This window comes from Centroberyx affinis, unplaced genomic scaffold (genome assembly GCF_046629955.1).
Source record: "Centroberyx affinis isolate AG114_WGS23_722 - 3 ecotype Tasmania unplaced genomic scaffold, CSIRO-AGI_Caff_v1 ptg003590l_1, whole genome shotgun sequence".
Lineage (NCBI taxonomy): Eukaryota > Metazoa > Chordata > Actinopteri > Beryciformes > Berycidae > Centroberyx > Centroberyx affinis.
Window position 1 is genome coordinate 168,757 of NW_027281515.1, and position 15,896 is coordinate 184,652.

The following is a 15,896-nucleotide window of genomic DNA, read 5'->3' on the forward strand; positions in this document are numbered from 1 at the left end:
TTGGTGTTGATGGTGTTATACAGAATGGCTGACAACAACTGCAGCAGTAGAATAAGCCTCAGTTCCTAGATCCAGTAGTCATAACCAATAGTAAGAAGTGCAAGGGTGAGAGCCATTGCCTTGTGATGGGGTGAGAGTGGAGTGCTATATAGGGAGAGAAACAAAATAAAAGCTGAGCAGCAGAGAGGTAGAGGGGATGTGAATTTCGGTCACTCAGCCCCGGAAACCAGTTCCATCAAAAATATATTGCTGCTCCTGTAATGGGGCGACTCAGCAGCATTAGGACCGTGTCCAGTTCTGGACCGGGGCTTCAGCTCTGCAGCCGGTCTAGCTGTAGAGTAGCTGGAACACTTGTTCAATACAAGTCACATGTTTTGAGTTCAAAAAACAAAACAAAAAAACCCCCAGCAAAAATCAAATCATAATAATGCCTTTCTCCCGCTTTAACACACACACACACACACACACCAGAACCGATGCTAATTAAAACCAATTAATGGATAAAGCAAATCAATTGGCAATGCTTGTGGTTGATGCTGACCTAAATGCTAATCACATTATATATAATGATAAAACAAAATTCATGCAGTTTAATTCCATCCATTTATATCAAGCAAGCATTGTGCCAACTACAACATCAATAACTAATTTCATCCATCAATAATTTCATACTCTAGACAGTCCATTTGTCACTGTCCCTGGCTCTATCGCTCCACTTGGACGAGGGCGAAAGAGACGGAGCCCGTTCTGTCAGAAGCAGACTCCTGGGCTTTCTGCTGGGTCCTGATTGAAGGTGGCATTTTGTTGGCACAATGAGCACTACGACAGCACTAGGCTTCTCTGCTGGATCCGGCAAGACAGGCCAGACGCTGCGTGTCAGCTGTAATCCTCATTATGCAAATGGCCTCACACCAAGTTAGGACCTATCATTGCAGATCATATGGGAGAAGTAGCACCGACACAGACTGAGAGAGAGGGAGAGATGGTGAGGATACAAGAGTGGTACAGGTTGGACTGCGTTAGGGAAACAAACAGCTGGCTGGACCAGGCAGCAGTGACTTTAACTGTAGGATGCTTTACTTATAAGGATGCAGAGATGATAGAGAGGGTGGAGAGAGAGAAGACTAAGTGAGAGAGAGAGCAGAAAAAGCTATCAACCTTATTTCCATGAGGTCTCTCTCTCTCTCTCTCTCTCTGAAGATACACACTTAACCCCAGCAACAGAGAGCAAAAACTCCCAGTGGTTCTGGTATAGCAGGGAAACACAGAACCAGAATAAAGGCGGTGGGTGTCTGGCAGGCAGAGTGTCTCTCTGACTGACAGGCGCGTCCAGATGTTGGCCAGCACAGCAGCTGGCACCGGGTTGTCCTAAAGAAAAAAGACGCATCTCACTGAACAGCTGGATGGATTTGCGCTTCACCTTCTTCCTTAAATCCCTGAATTTATGCAAAAACTCACAACAGCCTTACATCCACTGCCCCCCAAATTCTACAATACAATACAGTCCAGCTACAGGCAAAGTCTTGCATCTAATCTAATGTGTTTTTTTAAGATGTGGTTTCCAAACAGATTTCTGGCGATTTTGAGCTCGAGCCTTGCCCACCATTTTATTGATAGAAAAAAACTGCAAGATCCAATGTGGACTCATCCAGACTAAAGGTATGCCGCGTGTCCATACCGTGCCATACCCGTTTGACGCCCGTGAGTCGTGGGCGTTTTTGCGCGCAACTTGCTGCCTCTCCGCAACGCCCGACCACGGCGAGAGCATCTCGCGTGCAACGAGATGCGGTTGCTTTGCGGCGAAGTGCGCACCGGGCATACGCGAATATAAGCAACATTTGCATCAACCTTCGAAATCAAAAGTGTCCGAAACAGGAGCAGGACATGACATGTAGCACGGGCAAGTCGTGCGTATGTAACCTGGTTAAAAAAAAAAAACACACACACACAGTCGCAGCTGTCTGTTGGTAGGCCAGCTGGAAATAGACGCAGGAATAAGGTGGAAAAAGTTTGGTTAAAACAATCATTACCTTCTGGGTGGATGTCAGGCGCAGTCAGCGGTGCGTCGGAGCTCGCCGGAGCGGGTCCGCGTAAATGTTTGGACAGGAGCGCCGCATGTTGAGACTGAGCGGCAGAGGACAGCGGTGGAAATATTGCTCCTGTAGACCTGTGCGGTGACTGATTCCAGCGAAGCCAACAGTTAGCAGCTTTCTCCTTCCATTGGCTCAACATTTCTCCCCCCCTCCTGTCTCCCCTCCCCTCCCTTCTCTTCCCGTCTCCTCCCCTCACTCACCGGGGCGACAGTGCGCAATTGCGCAATCCCATAACGGCACCAACCCGTGCTGCTGGTGTCACTGTGCCAGCTGTCCCTCCGCCAGTCATCAGCCCTTTCCCCTCAACATGTACGTGCGACCCTCTCCATTAAAGTTCCTCTTATGCATTATGGACAACTGTTCTATTTTGAAACGCGATGAAGTCATTCGTTTAGAAGGGATTTTCACTACTCATAATATCAGGTAACTCCACTCACCTGCAGGTAGGATGCTGCTGCTAAAGGTGAGCTGATCCAAAAGCTGCACTGCTGCCCTCCTGTGGAGGGAGAGTATCCTCATGCTATCGTTTCCCTGACAAAAAACAATATAATATTCCTTTAGGGAAATAATTTAATATCAAAACGTATAAAGCACATTTCATATTGCATTATAACCCAAAGTGCTTTACAAACATGGCTAAAGCAGTTGAGGGTCATGATAAAGAAAGCCAAGAAACAAATAACCAACATCATAAAGAAATGACATTTAGAAGTGTGAAAAATTAAATGTCACTTCTTCTGTTCTTGTGATCTTTATGATGACTTTATACATATGTATGAAGAACAAACAACCACATTAAATATTGTGTGTCATATTCTCATAGTGGTTCAGTGGAACTCAGTAATGAGTTTAAAGTGAATTTATCAAACTATATGAATTTGTTTTTGTCTCCTGTGGTATCACTACACCATTATTATAATATTCCTACAGGAATATGCCAAAATGACTTTGTGTATACTTTTTCATGAGGGTTTGGATGGATCAGAGAAAAGTAGACTAGTATAGCCCTGAGCAGAACTAAATAGAGAAGAGCAGAGCGGAACAGAGTAGAACAGTGAGTCGCCTAGAGAGGAGTCGACGAATCTGGAGAAAATTGAATATGTTTGGTTTAATGTTCCAGCTGAGCTCCTCAGAAAAGCAACTGTATAACCAGTGTCTTCTGTAGCTCCCGCTGGAACCATCACAGCTGTCACTTCCACTCTTATTTCCTTTGTGGCTAAATTGTCACTTGTCCTATCAATTACCAGTAGTCTCTGCACCACTGCTATCATCCATCACTATCAACCTTGAAGCACTCCGGCATTGACTTGTAACACTAATGGTGTGACCTTTGCCATACTGGAGGTGTCGATTATACACAAATGTTCCACTAGAATACAAGTAGAAATACTCTGATGGAAGTGTGCTCTAGCAAAAGTCCCCACTTCAAAGATTCCTGTCAAGTAAAAGTTTCGAAGTACCCAAATTAAATGTAGTTGAGCGTCAAAAATGTTCCTAAAAGTGCATGTTGAGTACACTTTCAGAGGTAGGAAGCCTTGTATCTTGGAGGCTTTTACCTCGTCATTTGGTCTAATGGTCCGCGATTATTTCCACTTGAAGTAACTCCAAGTAGCTGCAGGTTTGCTCATAAATGCAGCAGAGGAAAACGTAATTCAGATTATGTGCAATGTCATGTCATTGTGTTGATTCTGAAGGGAGCTGCTATGATGCATGACAAATTTCAGAGAAATCGGACAAAGTCCTATCGTATCGTAAGGACATTTGCTTTGAAATGCCAGGAAATACATGTATTAAGGTCCTTTTAATGTGCCTCAAAAAGAGCAAAGCACAGTACTTGAGTAGATATACTTGGTTACTTTCCTCCCTTGCTGTTCAGACCTCTAATTAACACCCAGTGGACCTGGCCCAAGGACACACATGAACAAATCACACCTCAAGCATCTAGCGATCAATAGCACATCCATGATCTGCACACAAGTTGTATCTGAAAAGCATTAATACAGTCGTCTGTCGGCTCCTTATCCCTGTTCCTCCATTGATCACTGCTTCATGGTGTCATGGCAGCCTAAGGCACAATCGATTTACCGTCACCCATCTCTATGAGTAATACGTTAAAATAGAAACATAGCCTGTTAACTTGGAGCATACTATTCAAAGTGCTCCTTTTCTTAATAGAGCTATTAGGAACAGCAACCTTCAGGTTATAATTATGCAAAACACCATAAAATTAGACATTTTTAAAAAACCTTATTAAGGTTTATTGAACGCCAAGAGCCTTGTTCACACCTTTCATCAGCATCGCGGGAAAAAACATAAACATGAGAAGTCAAAGTTTGTTGATATTCAAACATTCAAACAAGTGTCCAGATGTGATGTGTGTTCAAAGGCATGGTAACAAAAGAATGCATGATGTTACATGTGATGCGAGTCTGACTTCCATGTACAAAGTTACTGGTATCATCACCAACAAAGCTTTATATCGCAGCTTTCTCTTTGCATTTTCATTAGCAGTGTAATCACATACACTTTATCTTGTTCCGTGGGAGTCAAAAGCATCTCCCTACATCACAAAAAAGACTCAAGCACACTCATATCGCTTCACTTTACTTAAAGTACTATAGAAAGACTATCTGTGTTTGAGTGTTTTTTCTTCAGAATTATGCCTCCCTCTTTGCATTCAGTGGTGTCTGTTTAAAAATGACCTGAGGAAAATATAGTAATTAAAAATCCACTCCCTTCAAGCTTCAAAATAAATAAATGCTAAAACCATCAAACAAGTACTAAGATAACACCCGCACATATTGAACATTATTAAATGCTTCATACAAGAGTGCTTTCAAAAAATAAGATCGATAGTTAACAACACAAGGTAACCATCAGTGCAAACAAACCCCAAAACCATATTCAACCAAATGATATGTCTCTGTGCATTCTGGGTATTGCTTTGTATAATCAAATTACTCTGACAACCAGTAACACTTTGTAAGTGCATAATGATGTATGCATCATACACACATTATGATCACATCAGAAAATGACATGTATTATGAATCTGCTGTGAGATTATTATTAGTGATAGTCATCTAAGAATGTGTTCAACAGCCAGAGTTTGAGCACAATGTGAATTATTGCATGTCAAGTTCTGATTGTAACGCACTCATAATGTGCTCATGCTGCATTATAAAGTATGTTATGTAAAGAGTTACCCTTAAGTGAAGCTACTCAGCCGGACTCAGCAGTCAGGTGCTTCTTTTAAAGTTAAACTTCTCTGGAATATTCAAGTATTAGCTGTCCATTCTGAACGGATGTAAACAATGCAGTCGATGACCAAGTTAAAATAAGGTTTCTTAACAATCTAAAAGAAAAGCAGCAGCACAGAAATAATACATTTAAGTGGCTTTTCACACACCCTGAGAATAATGGCATGCAAGGAACTAAAGCAAAACGCAGTGCTTTCCACTCTCTAGGCGCAGATGTAACACTTTGAAGGATTTTGACCGTATCTGACCCCCGATTATGCTATCCGACACAAATTTCGGAAAATTAGGCCGATTCTCCCGCGGCACAATTTGTCACAGACCCTTTGCTGCAATCAAAGTGTCTGGCCTGGCCACTTTGGCGCTTAATTAAGTCGAAAACCCCTCTCAAGGGGGTTCGCCTTGGGACAGCAGACACTAAAATCTAATTCTGCCATGCCATGGCACTACAGTACAAGTGGCTACTTTACATTTTTCTCCCTCTCAGCAGACCATTGAGGTAGTCCCATCCTCTACTGGGAAGGACAATAAACACACAGAGTCCAGGCTAAATATTTGTCCTGACTTCTCTCTAGGACTGCAGCTCCCCTATTTGACTGGGAGCGCTCTTTGTATAAACTGGCTTCAATGCCCTCTGCAGGCAGGACAGTCCACTTACTGCTGTCCTGGAGTACATATGGTATATATTGGATTCAACTCTTTAATATGAATTGAAAACTCAGAAGTAAGTCTCTTTACATTGCACTGTTTCTACATGACTTCTACCTTGCTGCCCTTTTCTAAATCTTACTCAAATGCATGAAGTTTCTCCTTGTGGAGATTCACTAGAATATTTGCTCTTCAATGATAGCTGCACAATGATCTCTCTCCATCTACACACTTGACCATGAAAACTTCCTCCACGAGGGCTTTCACACCCTTATTTAAAAATGGCTACTCAGATAGCCCTACCTACAGCGCTAAATGCATCTTCTATCTGCATTGGGAGTGTAACGTCAGGGGTCAACGGGACCCTAAATCGGAGGTTTGTCGGACAGACAGAGAGAGAGAGGGAGGGAGGTAGAACTGCGCTCTAGCCCGCCCCCTGCTGGAGATTCCTCTCGTAGTTTTCCTGGCAGATGCGGACGCGCTGGGTGAAGTAGCACGGGTCGGAGATGGCCCGCAGGAGGTCGTTCTGGACCAGGCTGATGTCGTAGAGCTCGGAGGTGCAGGCTGTACGCGTCTCAGTGCCATCCGGGTCCATGAAGACCTGGGAAACGCAAAAAAAAAAAAAAAAAAAAAGAGGAGGAACCGGAGAGGAGAGAAGGGATTAGTCATGACGCTTGGCTTTCTAGGGTTCTGGGGTCCATTTCATGCATTTTGTTTAAGCATGTGCAAAATAAATATAAACATACCATGGGATGCACGATGGTGTCGTCGTCGTTCTGTCTGATGTTGTCGTCTATGAAGATGTGCTGGACCTGCTGGTCAAAGGGGTCGACCCACAGCGGCTTCCCCCCCAGGATGGAGTAGGTGTTACTGGCCCACCTGGACAGAGAGACAGGGATGTAGATGACGGAGAGACGGAGAGACAACTGTAGGCAGCAGAGCCTGAGGAGTGTTTTACGCACCAGTCGAAGTGGTCCTGGAAGCCCCCCAGGCCACGCACCGAGCTGAGGTACTGGTACAGGCCTCTCTCTCCGTCACGCGTCGACACCCGGTCCTCGGCCCGGCTCAGGACCACCGCCCTCTTACTGCAGCGGATCTTGCCCGCAGTCACGTCCACGCTTAACTGAGCAAAGAGCGGGAGGAGGGGGAGTGTTACAGAGAGAGAGAGGGAGTGCAGCTCTGAATTCTTCGGTGAAATGACTTGGCTATTAAAACCAGGCTTCCAGCAGTTCTGATCTGGAATTAATTGCGGAGATCGTTAAATTTCCTTGACAATAAAACTGCCAGGAACATAAAACATAAAAGCATGTACATCTTCACACAAAAAAAATCTGCTCTGTACATTTATGATCAATAGTGAGCAGTCCTTTAAGATAATGAGCCAAAAACTCTTAAAACTGCATAAAAATGATAAATGACTCTTCACTTGTGCATGATATAACAAAGTTAAAAAAAGAAAAACTCCTGCGCACTTTCTTAGAATTCAATTTAATGCACAATTTAAGAACAAGAGGAGCTGGCGTCTGTTCCTCTCTAATTAAATCCTCTATTATTTTCGGTTAATACAATGTTCAAGAGGCTTTTTATGCAGTTTCCCCCCCCACTTAAAGGAATAGCGCCAAGTTTTTGGGAAATTGGCCCATATGAGAACATAGACACCAAAACCATCCACGTGTCCCCAGTAGATCTTTGTCTCTTTTACATACACTGAGTGATAGTAGGCGACTAGCGCTATCCTTTAGTAATAAAAAGTTAATGTTTTTTTTTTAATATATGCCCTGCAGATTCATGAATTGTAAAAAATGAAATTTAATTAACTCAGTATGGCTGATGCAGCCAGGTTTATTTTTGGAACTATTTCAGCTGACCAACCACCTGTTCATCCGATGTGCAGTGATTTTTAGCTGTAGTGTAAAAATAAAGAATAAAAAAACACCACATTCACTCCCATGGAAACAGAGAAAGTAGTGCCAGGTAGTTCAAAACAGGATGTTATTTTTATATCACATTATTTAAGATTACTCACCTTTTAGTTTTAGAGCCGATACAAGTTCTTATTTTTTTACTTTTGAGATAAAGCTAGTCACCTACTACCACTCACCATAGTGTTTGCTAAAGAGTTAGCATAGAGCACCAGAATCAATGATCTACTGGGAACACATGGATGAGTCTGGTGTTCTTATCACTTAAAGGGCAAGTTGACCAACGGACCGATCTCCCACTAACTTGGTGTACTCCTTTAATCGGGCATATTTGCCTCATTGCACCCATCTCCCAGACATGACAGCGGAGTGTGTGGAAGCAGAGAGGAACCCGTCGAGGCGGGGAAACAACGCGAGTGCATGTTCCAAACCTGCACAATCACATTATGCCTCGCCATTGATTTCCCCCCCCCTGCCCTTCCTGTCTAAACCCAGAGATAAATAGCATCTGACAGCCGACTGTTTGAATAAGACGTCTGCTGCGCTCTCCTCAGGGCGGCTAGCCGTGCCTGGCAGGCTCACTTTCTGATATCTGCTGCACCTCTCCTCCCTCCATCCCTCCATCCCTCCACCTGAACCCCCCTCTCCCCTCAAGAAATCAATGTGTTCCACTCCAGTACGCTAACAGGTACAAAACACTCTAGGGGGGAGGTGAGGGAGAGTGCTTTTGCATGCATTTGCGTGTGTGTGTGTGTGTGTGTGTGTGTTGGCATACGGCCTCATGCTGCCCAGAGGAACATTTTTCCACTCAACCCTAATGAATACCCTACACACACACACACATACGCACACTTTATCAGAGTCGTCTAAACACAAACCCACACACACACAAATAAAAGACAGAGAGTTGAGCTGAAAACTGAACACAGTGGCCCATTATTGTTTGTTAAATTGATAAATGCTGATCAGAAATATATTAATTTAAAGGAAAAATACACCCTAAAACAGTTTCACAGTATCACACTTTGTGCAAATCATTTTTACATGCGATCCACAGGCTAGATTCAAAGTCATCTGTACTGCCTTGACCCATTATAGCCACATTACACCTACTGTATTCAGGCTGAAAGGTGGGCATATTCTATCTGATCTCATGGCTGATTATTGAATGAATGAATGTGATCCTACTGTACCTTTAGAGCAGGCAGATCAGGGAACAGTGGATGAGCCCCTTGGTTCAATGCCCTGGACACAGCACTCAGCACACGAGGCAGGTCGGTGCCAAAGGTGCGAAACAGGATGGCGAACTCCCGCCCTTCCTCCACCAAGTCCCTCAGCAGCTGGAAGAAGGAGGGGAGGATCCAGTGGTACAGCCGCCCATCCTCTCCCTTCACGGCCAGCTCCTTGTCTCCCTGCAGGAACACAGAAGTCGGGGGACGGTCACTCACACATAACTGCATCAAACGGTCAAACCGATCGGTGGGAAGTGTAACAGACTGGACTGGAGCCAAATCTAATCTGGGAAAATCAGCCGTTCTAGCAGTGTAGTAGCACAAAGAAATTCACCATTGTAAAAGGGAGGCATGGTGGACAAAGTGTGAAAATCACCTCAGAAAGGGAAACTGCCCATCTGGTTGAAGGAGATAACAGGATTAATCAGGTTTTAGGCTTGGCCTTTACTCACAGCTACCCACTTTCTTATTTCCAGATTGTACCTCAATTTCGAGTTTAAGTTTAGCAGGACTTACAATCCTTTTTAATAGTAATTGTAATTTTCTACACTGACCAAAAAAAGCCAAAAAAACATGTACAGACATTACATAAAGTTTGCAAATGGGGAGGTTTACACAGGCTACTTTATGGCCATAGCCACTACCAACCACCAGAGAATAACTAATGGGTGTCTAACATGAACGATCGATAAAACTAAACATGCACAAAAATTAAACAAGTAACAATAAAGATGCAGTCCTCAGGTTGCTTCAGTATAGGGAATTGGTGCAAATGGGAAATCTCCATCTTTCAAACACCTATATATGGACAGAGCTACTTTGCCAGTGTACTGTACAGGAATTTAATATCTTTGGTTCCAGTGTAGATTTGATTCGCAAGCATTTTCTAACCCCTAAAGCCGGCGAGGGGTTTGTTCTGCACGGCTTAACAGCCCCTGACAGCTGTAAAGACTACAGCATATTCCATGTGGCATTTCTATCTATTCTGCCTTCAAAGAGAAAGAAATATAACTGCTTAGGCTGCAATCTAGGCCTCAACGCTACATGTATAACAAGTAGCGATGACAGAAAGAAATGATCACTCGGTACCAGTTTGCCTCTCAAGTCAGAGTAGAACTTGTGCAGACTTCTAAGATGTGAAGTTTATTCTTAGAGCAGTATTTTCCATCCCACACTTTTTTTTCTATTCTCTCTTAAAGGATCCTTGCCTTGAGGCCCTCGGGCCAGCGGAGCAGGTCCAGATGCTCGTCCAGAATCCCCCGGAAACGCCGTCCGGCAGCGGAGGTGAAGCCCGCTACCCGTCCGAACTGGGAGTAGTAGCTGACAGCGCCCTCGCAGGGTGGGAGCAGAGAGGGAGAGTCGCTCAGCCACTCCCACTTTCCTGCAGAGGAGTGAGGAGAACAAGGTTTCACCAAATGGTTTTTGAATGTAGAAAAATAAAACTATTGGTTTCCAGTGGGTCTCCACAACACAAGAGTGCTATTACACCATTACACCATCATGAGCCTGGGTCCTAAGGATGTCCCAAAGTTCTCACTGGAGTTCCTATCTGTTCACTGCAACTAATGAGGACCAAACTACACTCTGAACAATATGGACACACAGCAATATACAGGGCAAGCCTGGTGAAGTCCTTACACTTCAAACATATTCTGTTGCCAAGAAACCTTTGAATACATTTTTGACAGTGTCACTTTGTTGTCTGCTGCCTAATGATAATCTACCTGGTGTAGTATGATACACTTTTATAGAGATGTGATTGAAAGTGTTGTCATTTTTTCAATAACTGTCGTATAATTATAGCACCTATGTTGACACAGTCAAAGTGTTGAACTCCATGGGTATGTGCTAGCACTTCTTTTTATTTCACTGATTTTACATATTCATGATTGGTTTTATTTTGACAGTTGACCCTTTCTTGCTCTTCTACGGGGTTTCCTAACAGGCCGTGTGACTGATTGATGTTGCAGTCACTGGTAATGGGTTGTGTACCTGATGTCCTGGATGGTGTCGCTCCCCGACACATTCCGTTCTTTCTTACGTGGAGAAAATGTGGTGCCAAACTCCATTTAAAATTCTGTCAATTTAATGTGGTCTTGCTTATCGGCAAATGTACACACCATAAAATTTGATTTAAGTCCTTTCACAAATTGTTAGGATGTTCTGATGCATTCGGCATATAACTGATTCACAAAGATGCACTTAATTTAAACAAAATCTCAATTTTGTGGTTTGGCTCTCGCTGCTCGCTACCGCCCACGGTGAGTTTTGTAGAGGGAATTACAGGGAATAACCAATTATAAAAGTTGAATATTTTGTTTCAAAAAGAGCTAATTAGTATATTGAAAGCATGCCGAATTGAAGAGTGGATCCTAAGAATGTGGGAAAGGCCTTAAGTTATGTTCTACCAGGTATGTCTGTATACCGATAAACAAGGCAACATTAAACTGACAGATTTTTGAATGGCGTTTGGCGTCCTATTCTCTCAATACGATAGGAATTTATCAGGGCTTTTGTCTAGCCTGAGGCAAACTCCTAGCAACCCTTGCTGACAAGGCAAGAAGCAAGCGAAAATGTGAATCTGCAGTTTACCATGTTTACTCATCTGTCCCCAGGTCACGGTGGTGAGAAAGTAGTCCAGAGCAGCGACAGTCCCCTGGCCCGTCACGGCGTCTGACACCAGTATGGTGTTGTTGAGGTCAATGTGAAGAATTAACTTTTTCCTCTGGTTGTTATTTGAGGACAGCAGCCCCGTGGGGACCGTCACCGTGGGGTCACCTGTCCTACAAACAGATTCGAGGACATTTCGCCTGCCTGTCTCGAGATTGTCTTTGTCTTGACGGCTGCTGTTCTCACCGGAGTCCGCCATGCTGGAGATACTACGGACGATATAGAGGTATGTGACTGAGCTACCTAAAAATTGCGACCCAACCGGCTTTTCTCAGCTGTTTGACTCATGATTATTTACTTCCTCATTCTCCGCGCGTACTCTTTTTCTTCAGTAACAGAGTAGTTGCACACTGTCAGGCGGCGGAAACGAGCGCCATCTGCCGGCGCTGTACAACACTGGAGGACCTTCCTTTAGCTTTTCAGTAATACATTATGTGATTAATTTATAGTTTTACAGTTATAAATACGCGGCTTTAACCTTAGGATGCAAAAACAGGGTCAAACTGTTCATGTTTGGCGGTTGTTTTGCTATATTGTATCAAGAAAAATGTGTTTGATATTCCATGTATTCCTCAAAATTGTCTGTTACCTTTTACCCATATAAATGTTATATTTATCTTGTGTACACTTTCTGAAAATTGTATTGTATTAGTAGCCTAGCCCAAGTTTCCATGGGCAGGGTCAATACACACTGACTCATGGCTATTTGTATACATTCATAGTATGTGTGAGTATGTCTGTGCAAAGATTCATGTGTTTTGGACATGGCATTTCTGAGACAGTGGAATCTGGATTTAGTTTTTTCATTGACTGCCATTGCTTCTGAAAACACTGATTCCTATGGGAAACATTTATACTGCTGAAACTAAGGCTGTGTGTACTCATAACACTGAGTGTTGCCATAGGCTTTTTTGTTAAAAGACTGCAACAGTTCAAAGAATCTTTCTACTAAGGCATATTTATCTTAAGCATAATTGGACTATGGCTTTTCTTGACTTTATTCATGAAATATATAAACATTGCAACCTTTTACCCTACAGTCAGAATTTTGTGTGTTCAGTGGGCATGCAGTGTAAACAAGCAAGGGCCTGAATAGTTTGTTTCTAAGGGTTAAATAAGGCCAGCTGAAGTGACAAACAGCGATATAGCTGCAAGCGGCCATTAGTCAAATGATTTGACATTTTGACAGTGAGAATATAAGCTTGATTCATCATTTTAGAAAAACTCTACATCTCAAAAATATAACATTTCATTTGAAATTTGCCATTTGAAAAATTTGCCAATTTTGGCTTTAAGGTACAGCTATAGAGTGTAACCAAATGTGTTCTGAGATAAGTTTTAGGTCTTTGCAAACATTTATATAAAGTTTGGCTGTCTGTCATCCATTCTAGGTACAACAGCAGTTTGTGCTTCCATAACCGATATGGGAAGCATGAAAAGTATCCAAAAACATCACAGCCAGGAATCTCTTTCTCAAGCCGATATAAAACTGGTCTATCAAGTCCATTATAATATCAGTCTACAAAACACCCATTGCTGTCAGCACTTCTCAAAAAGGGTTTTATTTATATTAACCATTTATATTGTATTCACAGCAGCATTCTTAATGAACCCCACTTTATATACGCAGTCCAATACAAAGGAAGGGCTGGGAGGGGTGAACAAGACAATCCACTCAAAACAGAAATAAAGAAATGCAGCAGAGTTGGAAGGGAGGGTAGGGGTGGGGTGGGGGGGGTCAATATTTGACACTCAGAGGAGGGGCGGAGGGGCTACTGTGTGTATGAACATGCAGTCATGCACATTTCAGTATATACTGAAGCCTCTGACAATCGCATCCACAGGATTGAATAACTAAACGAGTACAAAAAAATAGAGAGTAAACTAAATCAAGAGAAGCCAAATTAGGTTGGTTTATGAAGGAGACAAAAGACAGAAAAAGCATTTGCCCTCTGTATCAAAAAAACACAAAACAAACAAAAAAAAGAAACACCAGCACCAAACCAAGATCAGACCAGCACCCATCACACATTTTTTTTTGTACATCAGTTGCTACAATTTCAATCCAAGTTACAGAATACTCTGTCACAAACACATCAGACCAGGCAATACCTTGATGAGTTAAAAAAAAAAAAAAAAAAAGGATTTACACACATAGGAACAATTTTCACTCATACTCCCCAAATTTGCTCAATTCGTCATATTTTCCCTAATAATCAACAGTAGCTTGTTCAATAATGTGAACATTAGCGAGGGATAAATAGGTCTGGTCAAGGTTAGCTGTGAGTTTTAGCTTGAAACCAGACCAAAAGGTGCATCGGTGCGTGGCAGCCTGCAGGCGCACCACACTCAACTCAATTGGGTGGTTGAGAATGAGACCCGATTAGCATCAGCTTACAGTGAGCTGCGACTAGGCCAACTCTGGGACTATAGGAGTGTGTTAGCTTCTATGTGTGTATGTGCGTGTCACTATATGCGTTGCATGAATATTACTACATATACAGCTTGTAAGTCTTTGTCAATGGGCCAGTATAAGTATATAAATATCAATAAATGTGATTTTATCATGACGGGTCTGGTTAGTATTGTATCCGTTATGTGTCTGTGCATTTGAAGGTCTTTCACCAGTGAGTTCAGCCCGTTCCCCACGGACCACCTCCAGATCTTCTAGCATTGCACCATTGTTTTGACACCCTGTAGATGTGCATGTAATTAGTAAGCACTGATGTGTCTTTAGCTGAGGAGTAGCTTCAGGCTACTAAACAATCCTCCGTGTGGAGCTGCTGGTTGGCAGGCGTCCACCTGGAACCACAAAGAATCCACCAAGAACCTCCCTGGATGTTCAGCTCTCTTCTGCGTTTCCATCCATCCGGGTCGTGACTAGTCCACCTCCTCCATGTTGCTGTAGGATGGAGCGGCACACTCCCCAGAGTGGGCGAAGAGGTCAGAGGGCACCTCTGGGGTCAGCGTAGGGGGTCCTTCAGGATCCAGGTCTGTCCCAAATAGTGCCTGGCTAGAGGCCTGTAAAATAAATCAGTGTCACAGTAAATCATGCTAGTTCAGTTATGGAGTATTGTTTCCCCTGTAACCCTGTTGGGAGATTACACCTGTTTGGAGAAAACAGTAAAGGCTTGTAGCCGCAGAAGCTCCTGTCCTCTGACTGGCCTCAAAAATAAATGTGGTAAACATTCATCAGTTTTCTCCATGTCGTCTATTTAGGCTTCTGGAGTTAAATGACTGAAATAATATTCATAAAGACAATAAAAGTTGGATGTTTTATTTCCAAAAAGCAGTACAATGCTTTTTATATTAGAAAGCAGCATTTGGATGGAGGTACCTAGATAAGTTATTGCAAGGAAATGAAATGTTATAATTTTCTTTCAAGTAGAGCACCTGCAACTATTTCATCGACACATCAGTCTTTAGATTACATATGAGAGTGATTACCATTATATTACAGCTAAGGATCTTCAATTACTTTCATACAGAAAATACATGTCATGATTATTCTTTCCAATCAACTGCATACTTCCATGACTAGCATCTTATAGCTGACTACATACATACATACAGTATACAATCTTATCCATTAGCAGTCAGGTCCAGTCAATTAAAGGGAAAACCCAACAGTACTCAGATAGTTAGTGTAGCTTGTCAGTTGTTGAAAACCTAAACTGACAGTTGAAGTCCACTGTCTAGATAAGAGTTTAACACCAGTCGAACCCACTCCTGCTATTTAAGACAGGGCACCTGGGGATTTCACATTTTACATTTCACGATGTTCAGCACAAGACATATAAAGCATTTAAAAACTAGGTGAGCTTCAGGATTGCATATATTGGACTCAAGTATACACAGCTTGACTGTGAGCTGAGCTATGCCAAGCATTTAAAGCAAGCATGGGTAACCCTACCCTGCCTTGATGCCAGAAAGCACTGGGATTTCCCTGAGACCAATTTTAACACTCACAACACCAGAGCAAACACACTGTCTATGGGCAGTTCTGAGTCTCACAAAGTTGCACCATGTTGCACAACAGTGTATAAGATATAAAGGTGTATATTGCACATCTTT

The 15,896-nt window shown here is 42.8% G+C and overlaps 2 protein-coding genes across 3 annotated transcripts in view; both read right to left on the bottom strand.

The window, feature by feature from the left end:
• Positions 1-3,957: 3,957 nt before the first annotated feature.
• LOC139661714 (uncharacterized) lies at positions 3,958-12,027 on the bottom strand. Its single transcript, XM_071540268.1, has 6 exons — positions 11,745-12,027; positions 10,361-10,533; positions 9,114-9,332; positions 6,961-7,121; positions 6,745-6,877; positions 3,958-6,599 (listed from the first exon to the last, which is right to left on the bottom strand). Exons 1-6 carry the CDS (start codon positions 12,019-12,021, stop codon positions 6,423-6,425), a joined length of 1,140 nt encoding a protein of 379 aa, XP_071396369.1. The 5' UTR covers positions 12,022-12,027; the 3' UTR covers positions 3,958-6,422.
• A 1,357-nt stretch (positions 12,028-13,384) lies between these two features.
• The window catches only part of usp19 (ubiquitin specific peptidase 19), a 28,187-nt gene continuing 25,675 nt past the window's right edge, over positions 13,385-15,896 (bottom strand). For both annotated transcript variants that reach the window (XM_071540256.1, XM_071540255.1), the window contains exon 26: positions 13,385-14,843. In XM_071540256.1, coding sequence (XP_071396357.1) covers positions 14,703-14,843 — 141 coding nt within the window. In that variant the 3' untranslated portion in view covers positions 13,385-14,702. The remainder of the gene's footprint in view (positions 14,844-15,896) is intronic.

Bases quoted from the DNA above. Each gene is read 5' to 3' on its own strand.
- LOC139661714 (XM_071540268.1), bottom strand. From the start codon at position 12,021: ATGGCGGACTCCGGTGAGAACAGCAGCCGTCAAGACAAAGACAATCTC. The intron at 6,878-6,960 runs GTGCGTAAAACA...CTCTCTGTCCAG, and splicing joins TTCCAGGACCACTTCGACTG to GTGGGCCAGTAACACCTACT. The intron at 6,600-6,744 runs GTATGTTTATAT...TGCGTTTCCCAG, and splicing joins ACACCATCGTGCATCCCATG to GTCTTCATGGACCCGGATGG.